At 43.5% G+C, this 25,919-nt stretch overlaps 1 protein-coding gene across 1 annotated transcript in view; it reads right to left on the bottom strand.

The window, feature by feature from the left end:
• Nucleotides 1-25,919, bottom strand: part of clstn2a (calsyntenin 2a) — a 303,976-nt gene that overhangs the window by 36,270 nt on the left and 241,787 nt on the right. Inside the window, exons 5-8 of the mRNA XM_031807195.1 lie at nucleotides 25,083-25,232; nucleotides 17,654-17,839; nucleotides 9,684-9,941; nucleotides 7,919-8,040 (exon numbers count right to left, since the gene is read on the bottom strand). Coding sequence (XP_031663055.1) covers nucleotides 7,919-8,040; nucleotides 9,684-9,941; nucleotides 17,654-17,839; nucleotides 25,083-25,232 — 716 coding nt within the window. The remainder of the gene's footprint in view (nucleotides 1-7,918; nucleotides 8,041-9,683; nucleotides 9,942-17,653; nucleotides 17,840-25,082; nucleotides 25,233-25,919) is intronic.

The following is a 25,919-nucleotide window of genomic DNA, read 5'->3' as shown; positions in this document are numbered from 1 at the left end:
TGCCGCCAAACATACCCTCGTAAAACTGACTATCCTACCGATCCTTGACTTCGGCGATGTCATTTACAAAATAACCCCCAATGCTCTACTCAGCAAACAGGATGTAGTCTATCACAGTGCCATCGGTTTTATCACCAAAGCCCCATATACTACCCACCACTGCGACCTGTATGCTCTTGTTGGCTGGCCCTCACTACATATCCGTCGCCAAACCCACTGGCTCCAGGTCATCTAAAGTATTTGCTAGGTAAAGCCCCGCCTTATCTCAACTCACTGGTCACCATAGCAACACCCACCTGCACGTGCTCCAGCATATATGTTGCACTGGTCATCCCCAAAGCCAACACTTACTTTGGCTGCCTTTCCATCCAGTTCTCTGCTGCCAATGACTGGAACAAATTGCAAAAATCTCTGAAGCCGGAGTCTTATATCTCCCTCTCTAACTTTAAGCATCAGCTGTTAGAGCAGCTTATCGATCACTGTACCTGTACACAGTCAATCGGTAAATAGCACACCCGACTACCTCATCCCCATATTATTACTTACCCTCTTGCTCTTTTGCACCCCTGTATCTCTACCTGCACATCATCATCTGCACATCTATCACTCCAGTATTAATGCTAAATTGTAATTATTTTCGCCTCTAGGGCCTATTTATTGCCTACCACCCTACCCTTCTACATTTGCACACACTGTACATCGATTCTTCGATTTTTCTTTTCTATTGTGTTATTGACTGTACGTTTGTTTATGTGTAACTCTGTGTTGTTGTTTTTGTCACACTGCTTTGCTTTATCTTGGCCAGGTTGCAGTTGTAAATGAGAACTTGTTCTCAACTGGCCTACCTAGTTGAATAAAGGTGTTCTCAACTGGCCTACCTAGTTGAATAAAGGTGTTCTCAACTGGCCTACCTAGTTGAATAAAGGTGAAATTTTAAAATGTTAAAAAAACATATCTAGTTTTCTTGTGAGTCATAGCACAACTAGAATAGAAATACAACAAATAGAACACACTGGACATCATACAAAGCAATGCTCAATTGCAATGTGCACAACATCTTCCTCTGCCTCGCCACAATAGAGAGCCACACTTCTAAGTGTCCGTGCCTTACAAATCACTCTATGTGCAACCATGAATCAATTCAATTAGGCAGCCTAGTCCGGATAGGCGCTAAATCACACATTGAATGGAACTGATTCCCTTCGATCCATTCTCTATCTACACCAAACAGAGCACCGAGCCCAATCAATCTCATCCAAAACAATGGAGCTTCTTAACAGGGTTCTGGTACGAAAGGAGGGGTGTCACCCAGCGTGGTAAATATATATATATTTTTTAATTTGATTTAACTAGGCAAGTCAGTTAAGAACTAATTCTTATTTTACAATGACGGCCTACCCTGGCCAAACCCTCCCGTAACCCGGACGACGCTGGACCAAATGTGCGCCGCCCTGTGGGCGTAAGTAGATGTAAGCAGATAAGCACTCAATAGATGTTATATCGACAAGCGCTGAGCGTCATTTTCTGCTAGTACCACCCGGGCCAGCAATTGAAGCCAGATTCGATGATAATGGCACTGAGAGAGTCGCTCAGCATCGGCCGATGTGATTGGTTGGATCAGGAGATACTGGACCAATCACAACCCCCTTTCTCTGATGTGTCCTAAGAGGATCAGGTGTAGTCATATATATATACGCGATTACTTCGGGACACCACTCGATGTGTTGACCCCGCAAACGCAAACAAATCTTTGGCCATCGACCTCATGCGCCATCTCAAGATTCTGTGAGATTAATATCTGGTTTGTCTGTGCACTCGGCTCACAGCTTCTAGTTTTCATAGATTTCCTCGCTCTGTCTATGGGTCGATCTGCTGAGAATACATGATACCTCGTTTGTATGGGTTTAAATCAATGGCACCCCATCAAGGCTCTTATTCCTGGTCTTATTAGGCGGGCAGCGTCGATACGGCCTCATAAGCATATAAATAGGGCTGGGATAAAAAACGTCCACACATGAAAAGCTTGAGGGGTTTGTTTTTAGCTGTGTGGCAGTGTGTAGTGTGGCTTGGTGGTAGAACAGCTTTGTGGCAGTGCGGCTTTGTGGTAGTGTGGCTTTGTGGTAGTGTGTAGTGTGGCTTTGTGGTAGTGTGGCTTTGTGGTAGTGTGGCTTTGTGGTAGTGTGGCTTTGTGGCAGTGTGGCTTTGTGGTAGTGTGTAATGTGGCTTTGTGGTAGTGTGGCTTTGTGGTAGTGTGGCTTTGTGGTAGTGTGGCTTTGTGGTAGTGTGGCTTTGTGGTAGTGTGTAATGTGGCTTTGTGGTAGTGTGGCTTTGTGGTAGTGTGTAGTGTGGCTTTGTGGTAGTGTGGCTTTGTGGTAGTGTGGCTTTGTGGTAGTGTGTCTTGGTGGTAGTACAGCTTTGTGGGAGTGTGACTTTGTGGCAGTGCGGCTTTGTGGTAGTGTGGCTTTGTGGTAGTGTGTCTTTGTGGTGGTGTGGCTTTGTGGTAGTGTTTAATGTGGCTTTGTGGTAGTGTGGTAGTGTGGCTTTGTGGTAGTGTGTAGTGTGGCTTTGTGGTAGTGTGGCTTTGTGGTAGTGTGGCTTTGTGGTAGTGTGGCTTTGTGGCAGTGCGGCTTTGTGGTAGTGTGGCTTTGTGGTAGTGTGGCTTTGTGGTAGTGTGGCTTTGTGGCTTTGTGGTAGTGTGTCTTTGTGGTAGTGTGGCTTTGTGGTAGTGTGTCTTTGTGGTAGTGTGGCTTTGTGGTAGTGTGTAATGTGGCTTTGTGGTAGTGTGGCTTTGTGGTAGTGTGGCTTTGTGGTAGTGTGTAGTGTGGCTTTGTGGTAGTGTGGCTTTGTGGTAGTGTGTAGTGTGGCTTTGTGGTAGTGTGGCTTTGTGGTAGTGTGGCTTTGTGGTAGTGTGGCTTGGTGGTAGTGTGGCTTTGTGGTAGTGTGGGTTTGTGGTAGTGTGGCTTTGTGGTAGTGTGGCTTTGTGGCAGTGTGGCTTTGTGGTAGTGTGGGTTTGTGGTAGTGTGGCTTTGTGGTAGTGTGGCTTTGTGGTAGTGTGGGTTTGTGGCAGTGTGTAGTGTGGCTTTGTGGTAGTGTGGCTTTGTGGTAGTGTGGCTTTGTGGCAGTGTGAGGTGTGGCTTTGTGGTAGTGTGGCAGTTGGTAGTGTGGCTTTGTGGCTTTGTGGCTTTGTGGTAATGTGGCAGTTGGTAGTGTGGCTTTGTGGTAGTGTGGCAGTGTGGCTTTGTGGTGGTGTGGCTTTGTGGTAGTGTGGCTTTGTGGTAGTGTGTCTTTGTGGCTTTGTGGTAGTGTGTCTTTGTGGTAGTGTGGCAGTGTGGCTTTGTGGTAGTGTGGCAGTTGGTAGTGTGGCTTTGTGGTAGTGTGGCAGTGTGGCTTTGTGGTAGTGTGGCAGTTGGTAGTGTGGCTTTGTGGTAGTGTGGCAGTGTGGCTTTGTGGTAGTGTGGCAGTGTGGCTTTGTGGTAGTGTGGCAGTGTGGCATTGTGGTAGTGTGGCAGTGTGGCTTTGTGATAGTGTGGCAGTTGGTAGTGTGGCTTTGGTAGTGTGGCAGTGTGGCTTTGTGGTAGTGTGGCAGTGTGTAGTGTGACTGTGGTAGTGTGGCTTTGTAGCAGTGTGTAGCGTGGCTTTGTGGTAGTGTGGCTTTGTAGCAGTGTGTAGCGTGGCTTTGTGGTAGTGTAGCAGTGTGGTAGTGTGTCTTTGTGGTAGTGTGGCAGTGTGGCTTTGTGGTAGTGTGGCTTTGTGGTAGTGTAGCAGTGTGGCTTTGTGGTAGTGTGGCAGTGTGGCAGTTGGTAGTGTGGCTTTGTGGTAGTGTGGCAGTGTGTCTGTGGTAGTGTGGCTTTGTAGCAGTGTGTAGCGTGGCTTTGTGGTAGTGTGGCTTTGTAGCAGTGTGTAGCGTGGATTTGTGGCAGTGTCTAGTGTGGCTTTATGGCAGTGTGTAGTGTGGCTTTGTGGTAGTGTGGCTTTGTGGTAGTGTGGCAGTGTGTATCGTGGCTTTGTGGTAGTGTGTAGTGTGGCTTTGAGGTAGTGTGGCATTGTGTAGTGTGACTTTGTGTTAGTGTCTAGTGTGATTTTGTGGCAGTGTGTTAGGTTATGTTCTGTAGGTACTAAAGGAGCGACTGCGTATATCCATTTTGTGCTCGGGGAGTGTGGAGTGAAAAATAGGTGCGTAGATCGGAGTGATCCATCGCTAAGTCCATTAACGGGAGGAAAAGGGAGAGAGTCTCTCTCTCTCTCTCTCTCTGTCTGTCTGTCTGTCTGTCTGTCTGTCTGTCTTTGTCTTTCTTTCTTGTCTTTCTTCTCTCTCTGTCTTTGTCTTTCTTTCTTGTCTTTCTTCTCTCTTTCTTTCTTGTCTTTCTTCTCTCTCTGTCTTTGTCTTTCTGTCTTGTCTTTCTTCTCTCTCTCTCTCTCTCTCTCTCTCTCTCTCTCTCTCTCTTCTTTCTCCTCTCTCTCTCTCTCTCTCTGTCTTTCTCCTCTCTCTCTTTCTTCTTTCTTTCTTGTCTTTCCTCTCTCTGTCTTTCTTCTTTCTTTCTTGTCTTTCTCCTCTCTCTCTCTCTCTCTCTCTCTCTGTCTTTCTCCTCTCTCTCTCTCTCTCTCTCTCTCTCTGTCTGTCTTTCTCCTCTCTCTCTCTCTCTCTGAGAAAGGAAGATTGCAAAATCAATAGGGCTAAATGGAGTTGCAGCGGAAGCTTGCTGATGGAACATGGAGTGCAGGATTCAGCTGTGACACCTCTCTCTCCCTCTCTCTCTCCCTCCCTCTCTCTCTCCCTCTCTCTCTCCCTCTCTCTCTCCCTCTCTCTCTCCCTCCCTCCCACTTATTATCTACCTAAAGAGGCTCTACTCCTCTTCCATCCCTCCCTTCTTTTCCCTCCCCTCCTTTAATTTCTACCGTCCAGAGGAAGAAAGAGAGTGCTATTCTGCTGATGGACACACACACACACACACACACACGGCAGGTGGCCCAGAGGGTTGCCAGTTCAATTCCCGGGCTGATGGAAAAATCTGTCAGGAAGTGAGCTGGCAACCAGAGGGTTGCTGGTATCAACTCCTAGATGCCATTGCCTGCTGTTGGGCACTTGAGGAAGGCACTTAAGTGTGGTGCCCCCTGTATTGTGTCTTTCGGAGGGGTTGGGTTAAAAGCGGAAGTCAAATTTTGGTTGAACCTTGTGTGCAATTGACCAATAGTGATCTTAGTCAGTGCAAGGGTGTCATACACACTCAAAACCCAATACCTTAGACCTAATGGGAGCTCACTGGGCTGATTGGCTAACAAACACACAAGTATACATAAGCACGTACACACACACGTGTAAACACACACACACACGCACACGTTGTCATTGTGACACCTCACATACTGCAGCAGCCTGCACCCTTCAACCAGTAAGTAGAGCCTGTCACTTTGTGGAACACTGGCCTGCTGTCAGTCTGTCATAGACATGGCCTTGCCACTCATACTATGGTCTGAACTGATACAGTAGTCTGCTCCGCTCTCATACAATAGTCTGCATCACAGTCACATTCAAAGTTATGGCTCTGTGTGAATTGTGAACTCGACCTATGGTGTACCCATTAGTGTCACGCCGTCTCCCGATCCCCTTCTCTGGAGCTCTCAGGCGCCAGGCCGTCCATCATTACGCACACCTGTCACTATCGTTACACGCATCCCCTATATTCCTCAGTTTCATCCTCGTGTCAGCATTAATGTCGTAATGTTTCCGCTGTCCATGTTTTGTTTCATGTGGGTTCTTTTTTAAATGTTCACTCCCTGTACTTGATTCTCGTCTCCCAGCGTCTGTCCTCACAATTAGACTGCATGACAGTACTGCATTACAACTGTACCGTATTACATTCCAAACCACTCAACTATGGGACCTAATAAACATGTTCAAAATGACTTCCACATCCTGTCGGCCATTTTGGAGAGAAGAAAGGGAATTGTAGACTTCTGTTCCCGTGGTGACACAGCACTATACTGTGTACCACATAATCAAGGACCCCATATTGTATTAACTGTCAGCAACAAGAAAGACAGAGATATCAAAGGAAACACACACACACACACACACACACACACACACACACACACACACACACCTACATGTCAGACAAAGCACAGAGATAATAAAAAGTGTTGGATCGTTAAGATAAAACACACAAGCCTGGAAAGTGTCGAAAGTGGTCGCTCCATTTTCAAAACATCTAAAACCAAGAGCTAATGTTAGCATCCAATGTCCTCTTTTAACTTTAGGGTGATGAGTTAGTGTAGTGATGTAGCACGTAGCCTCCTCCCTATGATCCCCCAGCCTGTCTCATGTTTGCCTGGCAGATGTTTTGTGGAGTCTTTGTATTGACTTGAGAGGTTGTTTACCGAAGCAGCTGAATCTGTTTCCTGCAACCCCTTCTCTTAGTCATAGCAGCCTCTTAGGAGAAAATAACATTGGCTTGGAGAAAAAATGACTTTTCCTCCTTTGACCTACAGCAAACAACTCAATTGCTCCTGGCCATTATAGACTGAGAGGATCCATACTTGTTAGACCAGCCTGATATTCTAGTGAGCTGTTGCTTTGTTACAGTTGGTTTTATAGCTGTGTAGTAACACCGCAATGACATTACTGTATGCTCACGTTGTGACATTAGTCACTTCATTGTTTTGTAATTGTATAGTCATGGAATTAAACAGTTTACATTGTTACACAATCTAAATATAGGTCTATATAAAGGAGTAGAAAGTTATGGTTGCGTCCCAATATTCTCTCTTTTCTCCAAAAGTGTTTTCACTTCCCTTCATTGATTTGAAAGGAAATTACTGTTATATGGAAACTCCCTCTAGCCTGTGTCTACACCAATACCATACTTTTACATGTGTGGGGAGTAGTGAACGAGTGCACAGGAAGGACACCTTATTGGGCCGCAACCTATATATTGTGAGAGTACACTGAGAGCAAATGTGCACCACCACATTGACTCTCTTTGTGCTTCAGAGACTTAAAAGCACTCTACTTGATTATGAATAAATGAACAAAAACGACTATTACAGTAATTTTGCCTGTCTCATTTTTATCATGACTGACTGAAGTCAATTATCCTACCGCAAGTTTCTTAGCAACACGGCCACATACTTGGTCTTTATTCATTTATATTCCTTTTGAAGAAAATTACACCTGGTTTTCCATATCAAAGACCCCACTAGTTCTTTGTCATTTTTTACACATACGTATATGCTATGTTGTACTGAAATAATGACTTCCTCAGTAATTTAGTTCATCAACTCTCTGAAACATAAACACAGAAGAAAGACTAGGTGAGCTATTACTTGTGTGTGCTATATCCTATCCTCTTATCTCCTGCTGCGGGGAGAGGAGTAGAGGCAATCAGGACGAAGACTTCTCCACAGCAATGATCTCTTACTGCAGCAGTAATGATAGTCCTTCACCCGGAGAAAAACGTCACAAACCAAGGCCCTCAGGCAGACACAGAGCTAACCGTTGTGGGAGATGAGAGGTGCTATTATAACACAGTACCTACAAACAACGAAAGATGTCTCGCAAACAAAATCTACTGCTCTACTGCTGTTTGTCTACCTGAGGAAAAACTCAGTGAGACAGACATGACTGGAATAGTCATTTACCAACACAAGATTTCCAAAGCAACACAACAGTAGCTGCTTGCTTTTAAGCCTTACCCACCTCAAGTTAATTTAGCAAAGCAGCATTGTCCAATGGGTAACATATTGACTGTTTACTCATTTGAGAAAGTCAAAGACACAATTCCCACTCCCTTAGCCCCTACCATTATATAAGGCATGTATTCTAAGTGGTGTCCTAGTATGGACATTGGAACATAGGCCCATAGGCCCAGTGGAGATTCCCATCATCATGACTTGACTACTGGGTCAAAGGTCAGCTCACCTGCTCCAGTTTCCAGTGGAACTCTGCGGGGCGGAAGGTGTCGACCTGGGTGAAGTCTCTCCTGAGTAGGAACACCAGACGGCAGTTGTGGACGTACAGGGAGTAGTGGTGCCGGTTCATCTCTGCACACGGATTCGGAAAAACATAGATACTTTACTTCTACTGTATGAAACTAGAATTATATTGGAGCTTATCCAACTATGTTATATAATGGACCTTATCCGACTATATTATATAATGGACCTTATCCGACTATATTATATAATGGACCTTATCCGACTATATTATATAATGGACCTTATCCGACTATATTATATAATGGACCTTATCCGACTATATTATATAATGGACCTTATCCGACTATATTATATAATGGACCTTATCCGACTATATTATATAATGGACCTTATCCGACTATATTATATAATGGACCTTATCCGACTATATTATATAATGGACCTTATCCGACTATATTATATAATGGACCTTATCCGACTATATTATATAATGGACCTTATCCGACTATATTATATAATGGACCTTATCCGACTATATTATATAATGGACCTTATCCGACTATATTATATAATGGACCTTATCCGACTATATTATATAATGGACCTTATCCGACTATATTATATAATGGACCTTATCCGACTATATTATATAATGGACCTTATCCGACTATATTATATAATGGACCTTATCCGACTATATTATATAATGGACCTTATCCGACTATATTATATAATGGACCTTATCCGACTATATTATATAATGGACCTTATCCGACTATATTATATAATGGACCTTATCCGACTATATTATATAATGGACCTTATCCGACTATATTATATAATGGACCTTATCCGACTATATTATATAATGGACCTTATCCGACTATATTATATAATGGACCTTATCCGACCAAAAAGCTATATTCCAGTTAAGAGTGAAAATAAATTATATTCTACAAATGCTCTCCTAAAGCAGTGCTCTATCTAAAAGGATGTCTGTCATTATGGGCAAAGGGGCTTGTTAATGTGGTATGTCCTATAAGTGCTATTGACATGTGCCATTTTGAAATAAATCCTGCCACCTTCACGAGGCAGCTCAATAAATGTCACATGCTCCCTGTGCCATTGTGGCATCATAACCCCCCCCCCCCCCCAGCAGTGCCTTTCCTGGGAGCCGCTGGGCTGACACAGGGCTCTTTTGGCCGTGCGTATTGATGGACCCTCCTTTTCTCTCAGTGTGAGCGGAGTGATCGATGGGATCAATAAGAGCCTGTCAGGCTGCCTGTCTCCAGCCAAACCCTCACAGCTTCACTCAATCTAACTCTGTAACTAGAAGTGGTCGACAGACGACAAAACAATCTGTGCATCTATGTGACGACCACCATCAACCCCCAAAAAGTGTGTGAATACTTTCTAAAAGCACTGTATGTGACTACGCCATCACTACTCCAGATTTGGCACAAAATGTTCCTGTCTCCCACATTGGACACTAACTGTCCTGACGTTGGACGGCGTTTGCTACTGTGCTACAACGCACCTTTTGAAATCATCATATTAAATAGTAGCTAAAGGTCTTTGGTTCGTTTTTGGGTCAAATGACATTGACCTTCTCTAAACAGAGAGAACTCTAAACTTCTCTAGACAGGAAACAAAAAGTCTCACCACCTCCACCACCATAAAATCCTGATTTCATGAACAATGACCTAGGATGGACCAAATCTCCCAACTCAACCCCTTCCTGTTCTCACCGGTCTTGTCGGAGTTGCAGAGCAGGGTCTCTTTCTCGGCCCTCAGACCGGGGCTGGGCCCGTGTTTCATCCATGTGGCGATGGTGAACTGGTCAGTCAGGTTCTGTGGAACCACCTGCTCTGGCACGTTGGCCGCCTGCCTCCCGTCGAAGTTGAAGATGAGGTCACTGTCCCGCCCGCTGTCCGTCAGCAGTGAAGCCGTCCAATTGGTGGAGATGCTGGGGGCGGGGAGGAGGTCCGTGCTGCCGGACGCCGCACCTAGAGGAGGAATTGAAAATGAGTATAAATCAGTCGGTGACATCATCACACACGAGAAGTGGCACCAGGTTAAAAGGAGACTGGTCAGATTCAAAATCACCTTGATTCACCAAGTACATTTACACATACTCAGAACTTTACTTGGTGATATGGTGCTGCTAGTGAAAGACAAAATACAGACAACAGAATTTAAACAAAGTTTACATACAAGTAGGTAGAGTGAGCATAGAGCTATTAGAGACTGAACAGATATAGAAATGTATAGTGTGAATATGGTTGATATACAGTGGATGTACTGTACACATTTACTGACACAGTATTTCTATCTAAAAGCCTCTAATCCTACGATGTCCATCTAGGGTGTTTAGAATGCAACGGTACAGAAATAGGATGTGGAACTGTTGTGAACTGAACACTTTTCTATGGTTAAGGTATTTGACAGCATCACCCTCTCCATGTCACACAAGGGGTGACTGTCTGAAGCTGATGAGTGGTGAATGACCCAATTTGTTAGGACCCTTGGTTCTCACCACCAAATTCCCGCCCTGCCCACCCTTCAGAAGAAACAAGCTGGCTCTTTTAAGCTATACAACATTTATGTCTGTCAATTGATAGGCAATTGATAGGCCAGCATAAATACACACCCAGGCCTCTTCACTCTCTCAGGACTTTCACTGTGATCGTGAGATGTTGATGTGATACCTCACATCTCAAAATAGGGCTACTTAATGTTAGATCCCTTACTTCAAAGGCAATTATAGTCAATGAACTAATCACTGATCATAATCTTGATGTGATTGGCCTGACTGAAACATGGCTTAAGCCTAATGAATTTACTGTGTTAAATGAGGCCTCACCTCCTGGCTACACTAGTGACCATATCCCCCGTGCATCCCGCAAAGGCGGAGGTGTTGCTAACATTTACGATAGCAAATTTCAATTTACAAAAAAAAAAAAGACGTTTTCGTCTTTTGAGCTTCTAGTCATGAAATCTATGCAGCCTACTCAATCACTTTTTATAGCTACTGTTTACAGGCCTCCTGGGCCATATACAGCGTTCCTCACTGAGTTCCCTGAATTCCTATCGGACCTTGTAGTCATAGCAGATAATATTCTAATCTTTTGGTGACTTTAATATTCACATGGAAAAGTCCACAGACCCACTCCAAAAGGCTTTCGGAGCCATCATCGACTCAGTGGGTTTTGTCCAACATGTCTCTGGACCCACTCACTGTCACAGTCATACGCTGGACCTAGTTTTGTCCCATGGAATAAATGTTGTGGATCTTAATGTTTTTCCTCATAATCCTGGACTATCGGACCACCATTTTATTACGTTTGCAATTGCAACAAATAATCTGCTCAGACCCCAACCAAGGAACATCAAAAGTCGTGCTATAAATTCACAGACTACACAAAGATTCCTTGATGTCCTTCCAGATTCCCTCTGTCTACCCAAGGATGCCAGAGGACAAAAATCAGTTAACCCCCTAACTGAGGAACTCAATTTAACCTTGCGCAATACCCTAGATGCAGTTGAGCAATACCCTAGATGCAGCTGAGCCCTAGGACCATGCCCCAGGACTACCTGACATGATGACTCCTTGCTGTCCCCAGTCCACCTGGCCATGCTGCTGCTCCAGTTTCAACTTCCACCTGACTGTGCTGCTGCTCCAGTTTCAACTGTTCTGCCTTATTATTATTCGACCATGCTGGTCATTTATGAACATTTGAACATCTTGGCCATGTTCTGTTATAATCTCCACCCGGCACAGCCAGAAGAGGACTGGCCACCCCACATAGCCTGGGTCCTCTCTAGGTTTCTTCCTAGGTATTGGCCTTTCTAGGGAGTTTTTCCTATCCACCGTGCTTCTACACCTGCATTGCTTGCTGTTTGGGGTTTTAGGCTGGGTTTCTGTACAGCACTTTGAGATATCAGCTGATGTACGAAGGGCTTTATAAATAAATTTGATTTGATTTGATTTGATTTGAGTTGCACCCCTAAAAACTAAAAACATTTCTCATAAGAAACTAGCTCCCTGGTACACAGAAAATACCCGAGCTCTGAAGCAAGCTTCCAGAAAATTGGAACGGAAATGGCGCCACACCAAACTGGAAGTCTTCCGACTAGCTTGGAAAGACAGTACCGTGCAGTACCGAAGAGCCCTTACTGCTGCTCGATCATCCTATTTTTCAAACTTAATTGAGGAAAATAAGAACAATCCGAAATTCCTTTTTGATACTGTCGCAAAGCTAACTAAAAAGCGGCATTCCCCAAGAGAGGATGACTTTCACTTTAGCAGTGATAAATTCATGAACTTCTTTGAGGAAAAGATTATGATTATTAGAAAGCAAATTACGGACTCCACTTTAAATCTGCGTATTCCTTCAAAGCTCAGTTGTCCTGAGTCTGCACAACTCTCCCAGGACCTAGGATCAAGAGATCAAGTGTTTTAGTAATATATCTCTTGACACAATGAGGAAAATAATCATGGCCTCTAAACCTTCAAGCTGCATACTGGACCCTATTCCAACTAAACTACTGAAAGAGCTGCTTCCTGTGCTTGGCCCTCCTATGTTGAACATAATAAACGGCTCTCTATCCACCGGATGTGTACCAAACTCACTAAAAGTGGCAGTAATAAAGCCTCTCTTGAAAAAGCCAAACATTGATCCAGAAAATATAAAAAACTATCGGCCTATATCTAATCTTCCATTCCTCTCAAAAATTTTAGAAAAGGCTGTTGCGCAGAAACTTACTGCCTTCCTCAAGACAAACAATGTATACGAAATGCTTCAGTCTGGTTTTAGACCCCATCATAGCACTGAGACGGCACTTGTGAAGGTGGTAAATGACATTTTAATGGCATCGGACCGAGGCTCTGCATCTGTCCTCGTGCTCCTAGACCTTAGTGCTGCTTTTGATACCATCGATCACCACATCCTTTTGGAGAGATTGGAAACCCAAATTGGTCTACACGGACAAGTTCTGGCCTGGTTTAGATCTTATCTGTCGGAAAGATATCAGTTTGTCTCTGTGAATGGTTTGTCCTCTGACAAATCAACTGTAAATTTCGGTGTTCCTCAAGGTTCCGTTTTAGGACCACTATTGTTTTCACTATATATTTTACCTCTTGGGGATGTTATTCGAAAACATAATGTTAACTTTCACTGCTATGCGGATGACACACAGCTGTACATTTCAATGAAACATGGTGAAGCCCCAAAATTGCCCTTGCTAGAAGCATGTGTTTCAGACATAAGGAAGTGGATGGCTGCAAACTTTCTACTTTTAAACTCGGACAAAACAGAGATGCTTGTTCTAGGTCCCAAGAAACAAAGAGATCTTCTGTTGAATCTGACAATTAATCTTAATGGTTGTACAGTCGTCTCAAATAAAACTGTGAAGGACCTCGGCATTACTCTGGACCCTGATCTCTCTTTTGAAGAACATATCAAGACCATTTCAAGGACAGCTTTTTTTCATCTACGTAACATTGCAAAAATCTGAAACTTTCTGTCCAAAAATGATGCAGAAAAATTAATCCATGCTTTTGTCACTTCTAGGTTAGACTACTGCAATGCTCTACTTTCCGGCTACCCGGATAAAGCACTAAATAAACTTCAGTTGGTGCTAAATACGGCTGCTAGAATCCTGACTAGAACCAAAAAATGTGATCATATTACTCCAGTGCTAGCCTCTCTACACTGGCTTCCTGTCAAAGCAAGGGCTGATTTCAAGGTTTTACTGCTAACCTACAAAGCATTACATGGGCTTGCTCCTACCTATCTCTCTGATTTGGTCCTGCCGTACATACCTACACGTACAGGTCACAAGACGCAGGCCTCCTAATTGTCCCTAGAATTTCTAAGCAAACAGCTGGAGGCAGGGCTTTCTCCTATAGAGCTCCATTTTTATGGAACGGTCTGCCTACCCATGTCAGAGACGCAAACTCGGTCTCAACCTTTAAGTCTTTACTGAAGACTCATCTCTTCAGTGGGTCATATGATTGAGTGTAGTCTGGCCCAGGAGTGGGAAGGTGAACGGAAAGGCTCTGGAGCAACGAATCGCCCTTGCTGTCTCTGCCTGGCCTCTTTCCACTGGGATTCTCTGCCTCTAACCCTATTACAGGGGCTGAGTCACTGGCTTACTGGGGCTCTCTCATGCTGTCCCTGGAAGGGGTGCGTCACCTGAGTGGGTTGATTCACTGATGTGGTCATCCTGTCTGGGTTGGCGCCCCCCCTTGGGTTGTGCCATGGCGGAGATCTTTGTGGGCTATACTCGGCCCTGTCTCAGGATGGTAAGTTGGTGGTTGAAGATATCCCTCTAGTGGTGTGGGGGCTGTGCTTTGGCAAAGTGGGTGGGGTTATATCCTTCCTGTTTGGCCCTGTCCGGGGGTGTCCTCGGATGGGTCCACAGTGTCTCCTGAACCCTCCTGTCTCAGCCTCCAGTATTTATGCTGCAGTAGTTTATGTGTCGGGGGGCTAGGGTCAGTTTGTTATATCTGGAGTACTTCTCCTGTCCTATTCGGTGTCCTGTGTGAATCTAAGTGTGCGTTCTCTAATTCTCTCCTTCTCTCTCTCGGAGGACCTGAGCCCTAGGACCATGCCCCAGGATTACCTGACATGATGACTCCTTGCTGTCCCCAGTCCACCTGGCCGTGCTGCTGCTCCAGTTTCAACTGTTCTGCCTTCTTATTATTCGAACATGCTGATCATTTATCTGATCATCAAGGACATCAACCACCCGAGCCACTGCCTGTTCACCCCGCTATCATCCAGAAGGCGAGGTCAGTACAGGTGCATCAAAGCTGGGACCGAGAGACTGAAAAACAGCTTCTATCTCAAGGCCATCAGACTGTTAAACAGCCACCACTAACATTGAGTGGCTGCTGCCAACACACTGACACTGACTCAACTCCAGCCACTTTAATAATGGGAATTGATGGGAAATGATGTAAATATATCACTAGACACTTTAAACAATGCTACCTTATATAATGTTACTTACCCTACATTATTCATCTCATATGCATATGTATATACTGTACTCTATATCATCGACTGCATCCTTATGTAATACATGTATCACCAGCCACTTTAACTATGCCACTTTGTTTACATACTCATCTCATATGTATATACTGTACTCGATACCATCTACTGTATTTTGCCTATGCTGCTCTGTACCATCACTCATTCATATATCGTTATGTACATATTCTTTATCCCCTTACACTGTGTATAAGACAGTAGTTTTGGAATTGTTAGCTAGATTACTTGTTGGTTATTACTGCATTGTCAGAACTAGAAGCACAAGCATTTCGCTACACTCGCATTAACATCTGCTAACCATGTGTATGTGACAAATAAAATTTGATTTGATTTGATTTGCTCGGAAAAAAAGATAACACTTTATTTGGATAGTCCATTTGTAGATACTCAGTATCATTTAAACTAACGATCCTAACCTTATTCTAACCCTAACCCTAACGCTTACTCTAACTCTTATTCTAAACCTAACCCTAACCCTTACTCTAACTCTTATTCTAAACCTAACCCTAACGCTTACTCTAACTCTTATTCTAAACCTAACCCTAACCCTAACGCTTACTCTAACTCTTATTCTAAACCTAACCCTAACGCTTACTCTAACTCTTATTCTAAACCTAACCCTAACCCTTACTCTAACCCTAACCCTAACTCAGTATCATTTAAACTAACGATCCTAACCTTATTCTAAACCTAACCCTAACGCTTACTCTAACTCTTATTCTAAACCTAACCCTAACCCTTACTCTAACTCTTATTCTAAACCTAACCCTAACCCTTACTCTAACTCTTATTCTAAACCTAACCCTAACCCTTACTCTAACTCTTATTCTAAACCTAACCCTAACGCTTACTCTAAAACTTATTCTGAACCTAACCCTAACCCTTACTCTAACCCTAACCCTAACCCTAACTCAGTATCATTTAAACTAACGATCCTAACCTTATTCTAAACCTAACCCTAACGCTTACTGTAACTCTTATTCTAAACCTAACCCTAACCCTTACTCTAACTCTTATTCTAAACCTAACCCTAACCCTTACTCTAACTCTTATTCTAAACCTAACCCTAACGCTTACTCTAACTCTTATTCTAAACCTAACCCTAACGCTTACTCTAACTCTTATTCTAAACCTAACCCTAATGCTTACTCTAACTCTTATTCTAAACCTAACCCTAACCCTTACTCTAACTCTTATTCTAAACCTAACCCTAACCCTTACTCTAACTCTTATTCTAAACCTAACCCTAACCCTTACTCTAACTCTTATTCTAAACCTAACCCTAACCCTTACTCTAACTCTTATTCTAAACCTAACCCTAACCCTTACTCTAACTCTTATTCTAAACCTAACCTTAACGCTTACTCAAACTCTTATTCTAAACCTAAAATAACCTTAACCCTTACTCTTACTCTAACTCGTATTCTAAACCTAACCCAAACTCTAACTCTTATTCTAAACCTAAAATAACCTTAACCCTTACTCTTACTCTAACTCGTATTCTAAACCTAACCCTTACTCTAACTCTTATTCTAAACCTAACCTTAACCCTTACTCTACTCTTATTCTAAACCTAACCTTAACCTTAACCCTTACTCTAACTCTTATTCTAAACCTAACCTTAACCCTTACTCTAACTCTTATTCTAAACCTAACCTTAACCCTAACCGTAACCTTAGCAAGCAGTTTCTTGTCAACAGATAGTTTGTTGCTAGCATTAACATCTGTAGAGCATCTGCAGAAGGGAAATCCAAATAAAGTGTGACTAATACATTTTTTTACAATGTGTTTTATTGCATATTAGATAATGATTATTGAGGTTTGGAAAAGCTCCTGGCTTGCAAACTTTGCATACTAAATAAGTATGGAAATCACTTTGCATACTAAAGAAGTATGGAAATCACTTTGCATACTAAGGAAGTATGGAAATCACTTTGCATACTAAAGAAGTATGGAAATCACTTTGCATACTAAGGAAGTATGGAAATCACTTTGCATACTAAAGAAGTATGGAAATCACTTTGCATATTAAAGAAGTATGGAAATCCAAATGAGTATATGAGGATATTAAGTATGCCTGTGTAGCCATCGTTACACAAACACTTAAAGACTTAGACTAGAGTCCACCAATAAACCGTTATTGCTGCATAATGATTTGTTCAAATCAACCATACCACGCTTCAGTTTTACACAACATGAAAATAAATCCAAGGAAGAAAAGTAGTACAAATCTGAGACATTTCACATGTTCAACTCTTCACAATGAACATGTTCACTTATTAATAAAAATGATTCATAATGTTGATTTAATATACACTTTCCTATGTGTTACAAATTACATTTAAATACCCCTACTTGTTTATAATTTGACTGTTAGATATTGGTGGTAATTAACGAGGCAGAAAATGTGAAATTAGAGTAAATAATCGGAGACAACTAATGGGACACAATTGTCTGTATGACTTCACTAGTCACAAGTGTAATTATGAATGACACATTATGTAACAGGTTGAAATGTTACTGGTACATTTGATTGTTTTCTTTTGTCCTCTCTTTCCTTATTAATTGGCTTACCACAGAGTTTCTGCATGGACTTCTCGGAGTAGGTCTCTCGGTCGCAGCCCTTTTGTCCTCTCTTTCCTTATTAATTGGCTTACCACAGAGTTTCTGCATAGACTTCTCGGAGTAGGTCTCTCGGTCGCAGCCCTTCCCAATGTGGCTGGTCTGCAGCTCCACCATGGCTCTCACCGCCGACAATGGGCCGTCACAAGTCTCCAGGTGCATCTTGGGAAACAGCTGCTTACTTCCTGTCCCGGGCTCGTAGTCCACTTGTTTGTTCCAGCCTGGGAGAAAGAGAGTAGAATATTATTGTAGTTTATTATTCCAATAGAAAATGAATTTGTCCAAATAACTGGAAGGCTAATTCAGATCCCAAGGCTAGCTTGATTGCACAACACTGAACTCTTTTATCATCATTTTGCTACTTTAGACACAAACATTTCAAAATCTAAATGTTCTTATTCCTTCTAAAACAAAACAACGAAATTAAATAAATCACCTAGAAATGATAAATGTAGTCAGCCACTGACCAATTCAGTCTCTCCTACTGTTATATTATTTGCCATTTTTTTTGGTCCTGTATGGCTCAGTCGGTAGAGCATGGTGTTTGCTCCTCCAGGGTTGTGGGTTTGATTCCCGTGGCCACCCATATGTAAATTGTATGCCAGCATGACTGTACGTTGCTTTGGATAAAGGTGTCTGCTGAAGGGCATATATTGTTATATACCATTCTGGTTTAGTATTCACTTTGCATGAAGGTCAGTCGTATCCTTCGCTAGGCTAGCTCAACCACAGCGACAATACTACAGAGGCAAAGGGTTCCACTGAATGCCTCAGAATTGAAGGCATCACAGAGCACACCTCACTAAAGCTGACTTCACACACCAAGGAGCTTAGGAAGAAGTGAGGTTCTGATACAGGAGGCTATGCTACGCTAACCAACCGTGCTTTCTAATCCATGTCACACAGCTGTTTTGGCGACACGCATGACAGGGACCTGCTATCATCCCAGCTAGCATAGTGGATCTGGGCCGATTCCGGCTGAAAGTCGGGGCACTCGGCTGAGAGTCAGACTCAGCCGACATCATGTGGCCCGATTCAGTGCCACCTTCAGCAGTATTACTTATGGCTAGGATGTGGGGATTGAGCTCGGGCCAATTCCGGTGTGAGTTATCTGTCCCAAATGTATTACTTGGGGCTCGGGCCGATTGGGGCTGATGATTACACGGGCTACTTTATATAATTAACATTTCATTATTTATTTTTCCATACTTTCTCATTGTTTCTGTGATAAAAAAAATGCAATTAACATTTAAATGAAATTCTTTAAGAGTCCTGTGTAGTGTTTTAGTATTTTGATACTTTGTGAATCTGATGAGCATTAAAAACTTTGTGCATGGAGTCTCCCGAGTGGTGCAGCGGTCTAAGAGACTGCATTGCAGTGCAAACTGCGTTGCTACAGATGCTGGTTCAAGACACGTGCCGGCCACGACTGGGAGACCTATGAGGCGACGCACAATTGGCCCAGCGTTGTCCGAGTTAGGGGAGGGTTTGGCCAGCCGGGATGTCCTTGTCCCATCATGTAGCGACTCCTGTGGTGGGCCAGGCGCATGCACGCTGACACGATCACTAGGTAGGTGTATGATGTTTTCTCTGACACAAACTGTTTTTTTTGTGGGTGGGTAAAATTTGCATGTATAAAATGTATAATAGTAAAAATGACTAAATCAGGTAATTTTGTAGACATTTATTTACATTTGCATCGGGCTGCTCCTGGGGGGGATTCTGGTACGATACCCAGAAAAGTCGGCTGAATTCCGGTAGACGGAAACGGCCCGATGTACTTTGGCCGATTCTGGGCAGTCCTTCATTTTGATTCCGGGCCGAGTCCAAAACCCGATTCCGGGCAAATTCAATCAGTTCCAGCCCCCCGTAAGAGGGACACTTCTGGGCCAATTCCTCATTGCTAGCTGGGAAGGCCTTCCAAATCAAACCAAAAACCCTTACCTGAGACAGAAAGAATGAAAGGATGTCCTGTCTGAGCTCAAATTGAATTCAGGTGTTAAACTACTCAGTGTCATGTAGCTAAAATTACAATGCTACAATGAAAAATGTTGCTATCAATGCTAACGAACACGCTAACATATCACCACAAAGGGATTCATTTGACATGAATCACTGCCCAATTATGTCACAAACAACATGCATAATTACAGGCATCTCTCAAAATATATTATTGATTGGTAGACCAAGCTCAGCTCACTCCAGGTAAGATATTCTACTTCAGAGTGTGTCTTTATCAAAGGGATGTGTAGACCAGGCAGGGAGTCCCCAGCAGGGACTCCACAGCAGGCCTTTTCACCACCACAGGCAATATGAGAGTCAAATCGCCTCTGCTGATTGGGCCAGAAGAATCGCAGAATCGCAGTAGGAATTGGGGGGAATAGAATCTGAAATTAAGTCGAACAGTAGAATAGAAAAGGAGTGTGGAATAAAATAAGAATACATTTGAAGTGCTGAGGCAATCTCATCAGAAGAAGTCTAGAGTGACATTGATGGTTCTCTACCAGAACAAAGTGATACCAGATTACCAGAAAATGGCGAGAGAATGGGATGGGCGGCTGTAAAGATGAACCATGATAGGTGGCATATGACCAGAAAGATGGCAGATAGAGAGAAGGTAGATATAGTGTGAGAGAGAGAACGAGAGTGATGGTGTTAGACAGAGTACGCGAGAGTAGAATTACATGCTTAAAGAACATGACAGCTCCATTGCGGGAAGGCCTACCCACACCTACCCACCCCAAACTAGTCTGTCATCTTTGTCACCCAGTTTATATTTCGATTACCCTCCATATGTATCTGTGCGCCGCACCCGGTCTTCTTTATAGTCTAGGAAGCAGTAATGACCATTTTATTACTGTGTGTGGAGCAGAGAGTTGACAGCTGTCGAGCCTGTACCTTGATATATTCAAGGTCAAACATTCAGAGAAAATAATGACCAGGGAGAGACAGAGAGACGATGTTGTTGGAGCAGGTTTATTGTCATGAATCTTGCCCTGTACCAGCAAATGACCACTCTGCAGAGCTACCTCCAGGGCAAAATTCATTACAATAAATGCCAACCTGAGTTGGTAGATGGCTGGCAAAAGAAATGGTGCAGGAATTTCTCTATTTCACCTGTGATTCTAATTGGGAGTTATACTCATGTTTTAATTTCCTCTTGTGAGAACAAAACAATATCTATCTCACCTGGTAATGAAAATATACTAACAGCATTGTCTCGAAGGCCATAGAAATCTTGCAGGCACCAATTTCAAGTAGTGCTATGATATCAATATGCTCTCTATTCAATTACACAAATCATACTCATTTCATGTGCGCCTTTATTAAGGTCAAATAAATTACTTTATGAAGTATATAGCCATAAAATGTTAATGCCTCATTTCAAACAAATCAGTTTTACCTCATTTCTACCAGCATGTTAAACGTGCAACCAGAGGAAAAAAAAATCTCTAGATCACCTTTACTCCACACACATAGATGCATACAAAGCTCTCCCTCGCCCTCCATTTGGCAAATCTGATCATAATTCTATCCTCCTGACTCCTGCTAACAAGTAACAACTAAAGCAGGCAGTACCAGTGACCTGCTCAATACAGAAGTGGTCAGATGACCTGGATGCTATGCTACAGGACAGTTTTGCTAGCACAGACTGGAATATGTTCCGGGATTCATCCAATGGTATTGAGGAGTATACCACCTCAGTCACCGGCTTCATCAATAAATGCATTGACGACGTCGTCCCCTCGGTGACCGTACATACATATCCCAACCAGAAGCCATGGTTTACAGACAACATCCGCATCGAGCTAAAGGGTAGAGCTTCCACTTTCAAGGAGCGGGACACTAATCCGGACGCTTATAATAAATCCCGCTCTCCGTAGCCAATGTGAGCAAGACCTTTAAACAGGTCAACATTCACAAAGCCGCGGGGCCAGAAGGATTACCAGGACGTGTACTCAAAGCATGCGTGGACCAACTGTCAAGTGTCTTCAATGACAATTTCAACCTCTCCCTGACCGAGTATGTAATAACTATATGTTTCAAGCAGACCACCATAGTCCCTGTGCTCAAGGAAGCGAAGGTAACCTGCCTAAATGAATACCACCCAGTAGCACTCACGTCAGTAGCCATGAAGTGCTTTGAAAGGCTTGTCATGGCTCACATCAACACCATCATGCCAGAAACCCTAGACCCACTCCAATTCTCATACCGCCCCAACAGATCCACAGATGATGCAATCTCAATCGCACTCCACACTACCCTTTCCCACCTGGATAAAATAAACACCTGTGTGAGAATGCTGTTCATTGACTACAGCGCAGCATTCAACACCATAACGCCCACAAAGCTCATCAATAAGCTGAGGACCCTGGGACTAAATATCTCCCTCTGCAACTGGATCCTGGACTTCCTGACAGCGCCCCCCCCCCCCCCCCCCCCCCCCCCCGTGGTAAGTGTAGGCAACAACACATCTGCCACGCTGATCCTCAACACTGATGCCCCTCAGGGGTGCGTGCTTAGTCCCCTCCTGTACTCCCTGTTAACCCACGACTGCATGGCCAAGCACGACTCCAACACCCTCATTAAGTTTGCTGATGACACAACAGTGGTAGGCCTGATCATCGACAACGATGAGACAGCCTATAGGGAGGAGGTCAGAGACCTGGCAGTGTGGTGCCAGGACAACAAGCTCTCCCTCAATGTGAGCCAGACAAAGGAGCTGATCGTGGACTATAGGACTGAAGTGGAACGGGTCGAGAGTTTCAAGGTCATTGGTGTCCACATCACCAACAAACTATCATGGTCCAAACACACCAAGACAGTTGTGAAGAGGGCACGACAACACCCATTCCCCCTCAGGAGACTGAAAAGATTTGGCATGGTTCCCCAGATCCTCAAAAAGTTCTATAGCTGCACCATTGAGAGCATCCTGACCGGTTGCATTACCCCCTGGTATGGCAACTGCTCAGCATCTGACCGGAAGGCGCTACAGAGGGTAGTTCGTACGGTCCAGTACATCACTTCGTCAAAGCTTACTAACATTCATGACCTATATACTAGGTGATGTCAGAGGAAGGACTCCAGCCACCCTAGTCATGGACTGTTCTCTCTGCTACCGCACGACAAGCGGTACCGGTGCGCCAAGTCTAGGACCAAGAGGCTCCTTAACAACTTCCAACCCCAGAAGATGCTGAACAACTAAACTAATCAAATGGCCACACAGACTATTTACAAATGGCCATCCCTTTTGTTTTTACACTGCTGCTACTCGCTGGTTATTATCTATGCATAGTCACTTTACAAATGACCTCGATTAACCTGTACCCCCGCACATTGACTCTGTACCGGTACCCCCTGTATATAGAGCCTCGTTATTGTTATGTACATTTCTTGTGTTACCTTGTGATTGAATAGATTGTTTATTTAGTAAATATTTGATTAACTATATTTATTGAACTGCATTGCTGGTTAAGGGCTTGTAAGTAAGCATTTCACTGTAAGGTGTACCTGTTGTGTTCAGCGCATGTGACAAATACAATTTAAGTTGATTTGATATATGTAAGGTTAACGGCTAGCCCATGGTGAATTATGGCTGGAATTTTAGACATTTGAGAGCTTTTGTGTGTATAACATATTTATTATTGCTCCAAGGGGAGGACTGATGACTCCTTTCAAACGCAAAGATGGTGGGAATGTGACACTGTACTGTACTTTGCAGGATGTACCGTTGCCATGGCATTGAGGACTAGTAGATAAAAATGTACAGCTTTATTTGAAGATGACATTTACAGTGGAGTGTCTCATGGAGAGTTGCCCTTTAGTATTAAGCCATCCCCCACTACTGTGTGAGCCTCCACCCAGGCAATGGAACAACTCTGGACACATTTCCAGCAGGAGGAATCGCACCATGTCTTTAAATATGCAATCTGCGATGGCTACATCCAGCTATTGTACTTTTACAATAAATATATACACCGAGTGTACAAAATAGGCAACTTCACACAACTGTGGGAAGCATTGGAGTCAACATGGGCCAGCATCACTGTGGAACACTTTCAACACCTTGTAGAGCCCATGCCCAGAGGAATTGAGGCTGTTCTGAGGGAAAAGGAGTGGTACAACTCAATATAAGGACGGTGTTCTTAATATTTTGTACACTCAATGTATATACCCAATGGTTCTTCAAGAATATAACTTATAAATGCCTCTAAAACTTAGTCAATCAGAAACCAAAATATACACTTGTTTTACTCTACTGTTTGTAAACATTGTAATTCTAAACAAACGCTGTATAGCCTTAAAACATGGTTAAAACTATAATTTTTATATCATCAATGGTCATTCCTTGCATCCATCCCTCAGCTTTTAACCAAACAGTGGAGGTGTGGCCATTCTGTCATTGTTTGCCCTTTCAAGAAAGGAGTGATTTCTTCCAATTGGGTTAAGGTGAAATATCTGGCGCATGTCTCCCCAGCCTTTCTTCTCCTGACGTGGCCTACTGACATCTGACAGGGAAGCAGTGGGGGACCCTGTCCTCTTATAAAGGCTTTCACTCTGCACATGCTACAGTAGTCCGAGACAAGATCCAGGCAAGTTCCCAAGACACTAAAAGGCTTTATTCTAAAACGGGATATGCTAAAAGCCCCTCTCCTTTCTTCTCTCCCCTATCTATCCTTCTCTCTCTCTTTCTCTCTGTCTAGAATGCCGCTGTATCCCCGTCTTCCCTTCTCCACAGGGGCCATTGACCTGGATTGGTCGGGTAAACAGAGTCGAGTCGAGGAGGACTGTAAGATCCAGAGCCAGGAGTGTGATATTGTAGCTATAAGCCCCCACGGGGATGATGAGAGCTCCTTTTTCCCTGAAAGCAGACTGCTGTGGCATATGGGTGGAGATGGAGGAAAGAACAGTCCAATGCGACCACAGAGAATCTAAGAGACATGCCTGCAAGCATTTTGCGAGAAGTAAAGGAAGGTTTGTTGGTCAAGAATCATGTGGCCCCAATCCGAGCCTGACCTTGGTCTTTGTGTACCAGCTGTGTAGACTGTCTGGTATGTTCATCTGCAAAATATTAGATAACACCCTTAAAATGTCCTTCAATCTGAGTGGAAGCAATCGATTTCTGCTGCTCTTCACCAGATACTCCCGAGTGGTGCAGCGGTCTAAAGCACTCCATCCTAGTGCTAGAGGCATCACTACAGACCCTGGTTCGATAGTGGGCTGTATCACAACCGGCCGTGATCAGGAGTCCTATAGGGCAGCGCACAACTGGCCCAGCGTCGCCCGGGTAGGGGAGGGTTTGGCCGGGGTAGGCCGTCATTGTAAAATAAGAATTTGTTCTTAACGGACTTGCCTAGTTAAAGAAATAAAACATAAATACAGTGTTCCTCTAACATGTGGGAACCCACACTACCCACGCAACTCAGATCTAAGCAGTGTGTGTACTTCTTTGATTAGACTCACCTTGCCAGCCAGGTTTGCAGACAGGCTTGACGTCGATGTGCACCGCCACACTCTCCGTCGCCCTCTTCTGGCCGCAGTCGAAGGCAGTCACCATGACCTTGTAGCGCTGCTTCTTGTCGTAGCTCAGACGCTCCGTGTTTCTGATGTTGCCTAGAGAAGGAAAATGTCAATGTAAACATGGATGCACTCAAGAAACTCATAGTCACTGATATCTTCTGCAAAGATTGTATTTCTGGAGTCAAAGAATAAACCTATTTTCAATTCATTTTACTGAGTTCCTTTGCCATCTACATCCGCAAGGCTCGTCAGACTCTAAGACCCTTTTGGTTCAGGGAGAACACTTTTTGGTTCCATGTAGAACACTCTGTTGAAACGGTCCTACATTGAACCCAAAAGGGTTCTATTTGGAACCAGAATGGTTCTACTTGTAACCTAAAAGGGTTCTTCAAAGGGTTCTCCTATGGGGACAGCGGAAGAACCATTTTAGGTTCTAGATAGCTCCTTTTTTCTGAGTGTACCATATACAGTACCAGTATCAAAAGTACCAGTATCAAAAGTTTGGACACACCTTCTCATTCAAGGGTTTTTCTTTATTTTTACTATTTTGTAGAATAATAGTAAAGACATCAAAACTATGAAATAACACTTATGGAATCATTTGTTAAACAAATCCAAATATATTTTAGATTCTTCAATGTAGCCACCCTTTGCCTTGATGACAGCTTTGCACACTCTTGGCATTCTCTTAACCAGCTTCACCTGGAATGCTTTTCCAACAGTCTTGAAGGAGTTCTCACATATGCTGAGCACTTGTTGGCTGCTTTTAATTCACTCTGC

This window comes from Oncorhynchus kisutch, linkage group LG27, assembly GCF_002021735.2.
Source record: "Oncorhynchus kisutch isolate 150728-3 linkage group LG27, Okis_V2, whole genome shotgun sequence".
In the NCBI taxonomy this organism is placed as follows: domain Eukaryota; kingdom Metazoa; phylum Chordata; class Actinopteri; order Salmoniformes; family Salmonidae; genus Oncorhynchus; species Oncorhynchus kisutch.
Note: the sequence above shows the minus strand (reverse complement) of the source record. Positions and strands in the feature narration are given on the sequence as shown.